The sequence below is a fragment of the Lampetra planeri genome, chromosome 2, assembly GCF_965212315.1.
Source record: "Lampetra planeri chromosome 2, kcLamPlan1.2.h2, whole genome shotgun sequence".
NCBI lineage: Eukaryota > Metazoa > Chordata > Hyperoartia > Petromyzontiformes > Petromyzontidae > Lampetra > Lampetra planeri.
The window spans coordinates 10,482,218-10,492,908 of record NC_136108.1 but is presented as its reverse complement, the minus strand read 5'-3'; the positions used below and the strand labels follow the sequence as shown (position 1 = coordinate 10,492,908).

General features: G+C 42.0%; 1 protein-coding gene across 6 annotated transcripts in view; it reads left to right on the top strand.

Moving 5' to 3' along the window:
• Positions 1–2,690: 2,690 nt before the first annotated feature.
• Positions 2,691–10,691, top strand: part of LOC144727708 (SWI/SNF-related matrix-associated actin-dependent regulator of chromatin subfamily D member 1-like) — a 24,200-nt gene continuing 16,199 nt past the window's right edge. For 2 of the 6 annotated variants that reach the window (XM_078606750.1, XM_078606743.1), the window contains exon 1: positions 2,691–3,024. In XM_078606750.1, the coding sequence (XP_078462876.1) occupies positions 2,890–3,024 (135 nt within the window). In that variant the 5' untranslated portion in view covers positions 2,691–2,889. Of the gene's footprint in view, positions 3,025–4,142; positions 4,582–9,381; positions 10,379–10,691 lie in introns of those variants that run through there. The other 4 variants (XM_078606777.1, XM_078606785.1, XM_078606767.1 and 1 more) reach the window with 4 other exon arrangements.

Below are 10,691 nucleotides of genomic sequence, written 5' to 3'. Positions count from 1 at the left end.
GAATAAAATATGGGCACGTTATACATATTATTTTACATATTCTGCACATGACGAGCATATCATTCTCAGACCATCACCAAACAATATTGCACATACAGTGGAATAAAATATCAGCAAAAATATTAAATGACAATGTACATTCATGATGTATTTTGTAAATACATATTCATAATAACCTGCTTATTAAATGTATTGTGTATTCACTGATTTTACATGACTTATTTATGTTATTTATTTTCATCTCTGTATTGTCAAAAGTGATATAGGTGTATATTTGTTAGGTTAGGAGTATAGATGGAATGACGATCTAAAACACTTCCCTTATTTTTATTTATTAAATTAATGGGAAAAGCCATTCTGATTTACGAAATTTCATTTCACATGTGTTTTTTTGAAGAACGCATACCTATAGTGATTCGCTGAAGACAACCATTATAACAAGCAATGATAATAAGCAACACGGTATAATTAAAAGCTTAACATCGAAGGCTCAAGATAAATATCATGTCTTGGTCAATTATTGAAAGTGAACCTGGATTATCATAATTTGATCATGAAAAGAAACATACCAATACAGTGTGCCAAAATAAAAATAAAAGTGTGCAGTCAGTGCATATTGCCTGGCATGGCATATGGATAGGAAACGTGGTCTCTGATGAACATAAAAAACAAACATCTGAAAAGTACTTAAAGAAACGTGCAGATGCATTCTGGGAATTAAACCGAGAGACTGAAAGTGCAATACGTGGATCAGAGAACATGCAAATTCGTGGCTTCCTTTTTAAATTGCAACTGTGGATAGTGTATGAAGATGATAAAAGCATGGATGTCTCATTCTTAATAGCAGCCCTATTAATGTCAATATTATCTACATGTCTAATGTGTATACAGTTAATCTATTGCAAACTAATTATAATCGAATAGTTTTGAAATATAGTCCATGGGCTTCAATCATGTAAAATGGCCATACAGTATTGTGCTTACAGATAGATCGATAGCTTTTTAAATGTATACCTGAACATCAACAATACCACGGAACTTGAATCGTTAACTACAATACAGTACTGTATGTATCATTTATCCTGAGGGAATTCATTTCTTGATTTTTCACTTCACCTGAACTCCCTGTTGTTTTATCCAGCTAAGAACACAACAATTGACAGCAGAGGACGCCCCAGTCCTGCAGGCTCAGATTGTTCACAACAAAAATGTGGTTCTAAGCAACATGTAGAGAAGCAGGATGATGGAAGTGCTCCTAAACAAGCTCCTCTAGCTTATGGGCAAGTCATGAAAATAAATAAATATTTACCATGGCAAATAGAGTATCTAAAACTGGATTGAAACCAAAATATACAGTTAAACACGAGACATTCTCTACTTAGAAAAATTATTTAAAAATTTAAATCAACATAGGCACAATCATCCAGAGAACAATGATTCACTTCCTGTCGTACGTTTTCAATAAAAACCACCCAACATGCTGTACTGTAATGTAGAACTAAAGTGTTGAAATATGCCACGGTACTGTATACAAAATTGAGCTTCAATATAAGCTTTACATATCATGGATACAGTCTTATTTAGAAAATATCCACATCTCAGAATACTGTACAGTACAGTGGTTACAAATAAAATAGTTTGTCTGCAATTGGCTTTATCCTGAAAATATAGAATTTCAATAATATCTTAAGATATTTTCTGACAGTGCGGTGTTTTAATCTCCCACAGATGTGGCTTACAGCACTGTGCCGCAACAATGTGTTTTCTTACAGAGAATTTAAATATCTTTCGTTACGTTTTATCTTAACATGGTTATAACAAAAATGCATGGATTGTTTAAATTCTAAATGGACTTTTGGAAAAACAAGTCACGACAGTCAAGCCGGTGCATAATCTCATCACATTCTAGATGTAAACATGTGACTTGTCGAAAATCAGAGCACAGAATAACTAGTCATGTCCACATTTTTTGTAAACAAAATAAAATGTGCTCCACCACTTTATTGATATGAACCAATTCAGTTATAAAGCACCATTCACGACGTTTGAAAGCACACAGCAGCAGCCAACTAGGATGAGGGGTGATGTGTGGGAATGGAATTATGTCGCAATGTATTGTAATTTGAGATTTGTAAATGCAACAGCAGTGGTCTTGTACAACAAACAATACAACGAGCAACCCAGTGGAAATAACGGCTACACGTTAACAAGCCGAGCTGTTACCGTGACACTTGGTGTAGGATATTAAATATAGGGGTATTAGCCTGCTATTATATGTATAGGACTAGATTACAGTACCAAATGGCTTCCATGGGCAATAAATAGGGCTTGGCTTGAACCAGACCTTGTTGAAATCAGTTGCATAAAAAGCACAGTTGGCAAATACTGTACCTCTAAATAATCCCACACACTGCTCGTACCAAATAAGTCACCTCCAATAAACATCACATCCCACTCCCAACATATTCGCTCCAAAGTCATAAACCTATCTTAATTTATGCCCATTTTGATTTCCTCCCAAACCCATGCACCCCCCACACCAATCACTTTCATCACAACTCGTCAGTAATATTAATAAAAATTAGAAACCGTCCATATTAATTACAAATTACCAGCCGGGGGGGGGGGGGGGGGGGGAGGTTATAATTTGCATGATCATCAGCAGTCTGGACAAGCGTGCAAGACAGTAGGTTGGGCTCTGGCTGGCCGGCTTGTGGTTTGTGTGGCTGGCTGGCCTCTGTGGTGTGTGTGGCTGGCCTGTTAGAGTGGCTGGGCCTGTGGTGTATGGTTGGCTGGCTGGCTGGCCTGTGGTGTGTGTGGCTGAACCGTGTTGTGCTGGACGCGCCATCGTGCTGCTGCTGGGTTTTTTTTTGGGTGTGTTTCTGAAAAATGGCGACGCGTGGCTTTGCGACGAGCCCCGCGGTGAGCGGCCACGGACACCCGGCGAGGCCGCTGCTGGGCCCTCTGATGGGCCCTCTGCCTCTGTACCGGTCGCCCGCGACCTCTGCCACCGCCGCCTACCCCGTGAGTGGTCGCACGCCCTCCCCACGGCTCAACTTTCCCCACCTTCCTGCCGCCGTGTAAACTTTCGCCATGGTAACTCCCCCCCTCCTCTCCCACGGATCATTGCGTGGATGTGCGGGGAATGCTTAGCGGTGGATGGGGGAGGTAGAGAGGGAGGTGGTTGTGCTGATCTTGTTGCTGATGTTGGCGGAGTTTTGTTGTTGTTATGTGTCTAGATCTTCCTTCCACACTCCTCTCTTTTCCCTCTCGCGTTTGCACGGTTTTTTGTTGGTTTAAAAAGCAAAACAATCTGAGTTATAATATGAATATTAGATGGCGTGCAGAGAGAGCGAGAGTGAGCGAGAGAAGAGAGGGGGGGGTACATAAAGCAAAGCATAAAAAAAATACTAAATGATGAACGAAGCAAAGTGCCGACTACACCGAACATCGTCTTGTTTCCACTGATCGTAAAAAAGAGAGATTTAGAGTTTGTGCGATTCAATGTAACCCGTGGCTTTGCGAGTCTTCTTTGTTGGTTTTGAGAGGCACCCACCACCACCCACCCACCCCACCGAGGCCCTCTTCTCTGTACACACAACACACAAGCACATGGAGAAAGACTTTCTATTGAGAGTCAAACTACGCGAGCATTGCAATACGGAGCCTTGGACAACGTAATTGTCCTACAGTATACATTGCCTACAGTGTTATTAACCATATCCGTTGCTGACACCGTTACAGTATAGAATATTAACGCAAAACAACGAGCCGATTCAGGATCTCGGCGTCTTCCTTTGCTTCTTGATATTCCCCGCGCTGCGGCGTTTACATTGTGCGATACACACAGCGATCGGGAATTGACGATTAATCGATGTTGCTCACGGTTTATCATCATTGACACGACGCCAAGCACATCGATTGCCTTTAATTCGGCGCATTTTGGTGGTTGGGTTTTTGTGCACGGCAAGGTTCGTGGTTGGGAAGCTAAACGGGGGTGGGGTGGTGGTGGTGGTGAAAACGATTGGAAAATCTTTTTTTCCCCCCCTCTTCATTTCATTCACCACGGTCACCCTCAACCATCCTGCCTCCCCCTACCCCCCCACACACACACAGTGTGTACTGTATATGTAGTACTCTTTTTCTGTTCTGCTACGACGCAGGCGCACACGGCGAGCGTCGCGTGAGAGCCCCTGGCGCATTGAGAGAACGGGGCAGGGAGAGCCGAGGCTGCTGCTGGTGCTGCTGCTGCTCGTGGTGGTACTGATGATGGTGCTGATGATGATGGTGGTGATGACAGCTCAGTGGTAGTGGCATTGCTAGTGGCTCCGTCTTTCTCTCCCGTCGTCTGCGTTTTCACCCCCTCCACCCACAACCCCTTCCCCGCCTCCTCCTCCTCTCTTCCTCCGTCTCCTTAGCGCAGTGCATCGCCTCCCCTTCTTCCCCATCCTCCTCCTCCTTCCTCCCTCCATCCTCCCTCCGCGATGTGCTCCCACCCCCAGCGCCGTCCTCCCCTCGCCGATTAAACCACGCGGGGCCCGAGCGAGGTGGCCACCGCCACCCCCCCACATGGAGAAAAAGGTAACGGGGCGCTGCTGCTGGATGGATGGAGCCAGGATTATTGTGACCATTTCTCTGTTGCTGTATTGCAGTTCAACACATTACATCCTTGCTACACAATGGAAATTCCAGAGGCAGCCACACACGTTGTAGAGTTGCAGGCTGGGTGGTAGTGGTGGTGGTGTTCGCGAAACTCCTCGTTCGTAGCGAATGCGTGGAGTTGAGACTTTGTGCTGCTGCTGCTGTGTGATTATCTAATACACGCCGTGATATGTAATAGTACGCCATGATATATAATAGTACATCGTGTTATTGCGATTATGCGAGCAATGTTGTTGTTGTTCACGTTGCATCCCCACCGAATCGCACGACGGGTGTAATTTCCGCCCACAAATAACGATACCATTATGTTGCAGTATGTTGTTGTTATTGTTGTTATTTTGGAGGTGCCAGGGGGGGCTGTCGCTACGATTCGTGCCGATTTGGTGGGGATTGGGAGGATGAGGACGGCGGTGACGAGGAGCCACCCGGTGTACAGTGGCCAGTACAGTGGGGGGTGAAGGACGTGGCGAGGGTGACGATGATGATGTCGATGATGATGATGTGAGATGTGTGGCTCCACCAATGCGTGATTAGAGCCCCCCGTTTTGGTGAGCTGTAGCTCCGCTCGCCTTGGCCCCCCACACAATGCCGTCGTGGATTTGGCGACGTGGAATGAAAACGGAAGGCGGCGCTGAACGTGCCACCCCCCCCACAAAAAAATGAAACAATTCACAAATGTGCAATTCGTTTATTTTTGGCTGTTAAATCGTGCAATTAACTTCCTCTAAAAATGGTTTGCTTTTGAGCATGTGTGCAGGGTGGGTGGGTGGTGGTGGGTTTGTGTGGAGGCAGCGGGTTGTGTGACGTGAAGAAGCTTCAACAGCTCATACTTCTGTGACGCAATCACGACCACCCCCCCCTATCAAACTATTTACCACCACGTGTGATTGGCATCAAGTATCGCTTGACGCCACAGGCCACATCAGCTGGGTTTTGTGTGTGTGTGTGGGCTACTATTATAGAACTTGCCATTTGGGTGTGCGGCATTGGTAGGGGATTGCTGTTTTTATATGGGGTGATGGGTTTTTTTGTTTTCCGTCGGAGCATTAATGGGTTGTAATTGCTTGCCTTTGTTGGGTTTATTGTTCATTTAGGTATTGGTGTCGCCAGCTTTTTTTTCACTGTGGTCATTATTACGGAGCTGATTTGTCACCATTTACCATTAATGGCATGCAGTTCAATCCCCCTATTAAGGCCCAGTGTCAACTTGTATTCTGATTGCAAAGACATTCGGTATTTAATACTAGACTTTTAATTTAGATAAGTGTGTCTATGCAGTCTGCACAATCTTTGGTCATACTGTAGTTTGCTGTATTATCGAGTAGATTATTTACAAAGATGACATTTATGACGTAATGATGCTGTCATTGTCGGATTTGAACATTACTTACAGGCATACCATTGCCCTTCATAGTTAACATAGAAGTTGTCAAGTAAGTTGCGACTTATTTTCTACAGCAAAGTATGGAGAACACGTGGATGCACGTGTGGCAGGAAATATGCTTTATCACAATATTGCACTCTCTTTGCATATAACAATATTTGTGTCTGCAGTAAAGTCGGCGACACACTGCATATTTCTAGTCTGAGAATTAGATACTACATTACTGTGCTACAAATGTTTTATATTCGCGATATAACTATTAATGTGGTACATATTTACACAACTTTAAAACAGGTAATGTGAACCATTGTACAAATTGATAGATTTGCAAATTTTGCCATTTCTTTTTCCACAATTGTGCTATCGGTGTCATGTTGATGTTATATCCATGCGACTGATGGCATAATATAGAGCTCTCGCAAAACGGTGTAACCCTTAATGTTAGAGAATGGCCCACAGAAGCAGATACCACCAGAGGAACCTCTGAAGTCTCATGTGACCTCTGGTCCAGAAATTAGAAACAGCACTTTGTCACTCGCCCATAAAATACTGTAATCATATTTGCCAGCTGGAATTTAGCCAAAATAAGTACACAAGCAAATTTAATGTGATCGTTTTTTTCATACAGCCATTGGTGACCGGCTGAGACCATCACCTCTATAATTGAGAACCCATTTTAATCATAGGTGGCTGCCTGGATTGAAACACGGGATCTCAGTAGTGTCAGCTCAGTGCTCTGACCTTTGACCTCTGAGCCACCTGACCATCTCAATGGAAAGCATTTTAAAGTTGCCTCCTTCTGTAATCTGATCAAGTGACCACAAGCAGCCTATCGATTGGACTCATGAGATTGCTAACCCAAGATGATCAAATACCTGAAACTGTATTGAGCATTTATTTTTTTAACATTCTGTTTGCCACATACATTACAATTGGGCTGTTCCACAATTTCAAACATTTATTGTAGATGTGAGTAATCATGAATATAATCAAGTGTAGATGTGAGTAATCATGAATATAATCAAGTGCTGTTTTATTTGGGCAAAGTATATTGTAACTTGTCCACAAAAATGAAGGGAGAAACTTTCATAAAAACACGATGGTATCAGATGGACTGCAACAAACTGATTGATCTATTACACTGGTCAACACACTTTTTCTCGCATAAGGCATTACAACGGTTTTAAGGTAATTTTGGGGTGCTGATTCAAAATCTGGCATCAGTTTTTGTCTATCACATCAGGTTTTTGAGATATCAAATATTGCATTTTCAATAAAACTGCAGAAGAAACATATTAAATAAATGTGGATATCTACATAAAATGATATTATAAACACACTTTCCTAAAAATACAGCACCATATTTTAACACTAAAGCAGCCACTGACTCGCAACAACTTGCAATCATAAGTGACAGTTAATTTCGGGTAAAATCAATGAAAATGGGGTATGCTGCTAGTATAAAAACAGGACCCTGCGGGGTGGGCTGGTAGGAATAATACTTAGTACCGGTACAGGGATATCGACTGGGTATAGAGGAGTTAAAGAAAAAATTACTGTATTCTAGTGTTTAAAGTTTCGCCGTGAGGCGCCGGAAGCGACGGCCATCTTGTTTATTTCACAGATCGCAGGGGGAGTGGGCGGCCATCTTGTCGGACAGGGTCATGCCAAGTGTTTGCAGTAGGGGGCGATGTTGATACACGGACGGACGGACGGATGGACGATATAATCTATTGGTGGTCTGGTCCACTTCGTTCCTACGAGTATGAGATGTGATAGAGCAAATCTGAGATCAGATTTGGAATCAGCACCCTGAAATTAGTCTAAAACAGCTGCAAAAGTCCAGGCCAGAAATGTTTTTATTTTTTGTTGACTAGTGTTATCCACACTGAGATGGTGATGGTGCATTCAATTTCACATATTGCATGTGACAAACCATTTATTTATTCCTAAATATTATTGTATAAAGCTGTAGATAATTTCCTTAAAATGTACATCCAATATGTATTAGATTATTTTAAAATGTTGATTGAGGTTGCCTAATTTGTGGAACTCTGGCCAATTACAGCTTACTTCAGTCAGGTGGCTCATGTTTAATTACATAACTTCATCTTGGCTGATGTTTTTGCAATCATGTGCAATACAAATAGGATTAACACCACGATTTTTAAGGATAATTCCACTAAAATTTGTAATTTCCAGTGGAAACAAGTACAGTATACGGGTTATCTTGTCAAAATATTGATTGTTTTTATGTTCACTGGAACGACTGTATAGTCACATGACATTACATATACAGTATAACTGACCAAACAGCCATATGGTATGCATGATTTCTGGTTATGTGCCAAAATTGACATACAATACTGGACTTAGGACAGACATTGTTTATTCCTATTGCTCGTCTATTTAGGTTGTCTGCAGTTTGTTTGCTTAAGCTTGCAAAAGGTTTGTGAGCACGTTCATACACAAATATAAGCTTGGCATTGGTTCATATAATTATTAGCCTTGTAGGGGCTGGAATATGGGCCGGGAAAAGGTGCATTACAGTGTTAAGCAAATAGCATGTGAAAAATGGGTTTGTTTGCATTATAGATTAACTTGACCGTATGTAAAATTCACGTTAAACAGCTAAAATTTGTATTTGCGCTGTGCAACCCCTGTTCTGGCCTCTTTTTTAGATTGGCTTTTGGAAAAACGGTCGTCTGAATTGACCTGGCAGGCAGGAAGTCCTGTCTTGTAATTTTTTTCTAGCCAACTCTGCTAGCCTGATACCAGTTGCATGTTACATGTGGAGTGCTACACTGTTCTGTACCTGCGGTACTAACTCCTAAATAAGCAGTTGTAGCTGCCCACAGCACCAGGGAAGAGCAAATTATAATCGTTTTCATCAAGTGGTGCAAAAGTCAAAATGTAGCTTTGTGAGCTGGTTAAACATGTGGTCGGCTTTCTGCCTTTCACAGGAAAAGTGCACATTATACTCGCCTTGCTCACAAGCAGGACATTGGTGTCATGTCATAACTAGGCGTATTGCACTACATTATGGGGTGGCATGCATATGAATCATCAAAAATGCATAGAAAAACCCATGCCCTGCAACAAAGTCTCCGAATTCATCAATTGTTTGTTAAGAGGCTGTGTTAAGCCCAGGACCGCTCATCAGCGCCCTCTGGTGGACATGCGAGGCGGTTACATTACCCACCCGGTGCAGCGGTTTTTAGGGTTTGCGCACACCTTTGCAACCCCTACAAAGATTTCGCGGACCTTCTACTAGTTGTTTGAAAATTGTACGTTTCCCTTGGTGAGAATGTTATTATTTGTCTTCTTTTCCGCAGACCCCCTGTAGTAGCTTCGCGTACCACCAGGGGTCCGCGTACCACAGGTTTGGAACTGCTGACCTAGAGCCTACACCATTGAATTTGAATCGACAATCTCTTTGTTCTCAGCAGCATGATTTATATTACTATATATAAGTTGTTTGAAAATAAAAGGCCAGTTTATAACCCTCCATGTTTCATTCACACTCTTATGCGAAAAAGTACTTTTTAATGTTTTCTTGGCTGCTGGAAATGCAAATGTGCTGGGGGTAGAGGTTATTTCCTGACAACTGAGCTATAGCTATTGGAAAGGATGTCAACAAAGGAGATGGTAATGTGGCTGTCAGGTCACAATGCTGCTTTAGTTACATTTAAATGCTGCTAAAGCTTCTAGCTTTTGTGTCCTGAATTGTATTTTTGTAGGCAAAGATATAATACAGTGCCTCCAATGCAATGTCTGATGCACTCGGCTTGAAATTCTGAGGGCAGTATTCACATTCTGCCACTGCTGTCTGTAATCCTTTAAATTGGTCAGGAGCCTCGTTTCTGCAATTGGCCTCATGTATGCCTCAATATTAATCTGAAACATTTAGAAATGCTGCACCATTAAACTATATATAAGAAAAAAACAATCTGGAAGCAAGAATACAGCACAGAATAAAAAGTATGCAAACCTCATTGGGCTTAAAAAAACAAATTCCGTTGCATATGACTCATGTACTCGCACACATTTTCAGCTTTTAACATGTGTTTTTCAAAGTAAAATACCATTTGCGTGGCAACAATGATTTCAGATTATTTTGTCAACGTTTGCAAGAGTACTCATTAACAATCAATAAAACGTGTACGATTTATTTCAATACCGTGAACCGTTAATCTAAGAAGCTGTCGTTTTGCTCAAAAGTGGATTAATAATTCTGCTCAATCAGGTCACTTTTTGTCACTTTTTTTTTGGCAGGCAACTCATCGAAGTGGCTTATAAACTTCAATTCTGTGAAAAAGGTTATAATTGCACGTACGTTTCCCCGTCAACCAAAACCCTTTTCAAAGCGTGCTACACTTCACAATGTTGACATACTGTGCACCGTATGCACACTTGCATTTGAAGTGTTGCCAAGTGCATTGCTGAAGCTGTTTAACCCCAGCGGGGACATACAACTACTAGTACACCTTAATTGGCCATCCGTGGTCAATTCAGGTTGCTGCAGATTTGTTCATATGTATCGTAGTTCAGTGCTTGATTCAGGGTTGCCGTTGTCTGTGTAGCTTTATAATTTACACTGTACCCTTCCAGTTTCTGTAGCTGCCACGTGAGGTCGTTTTCGTAT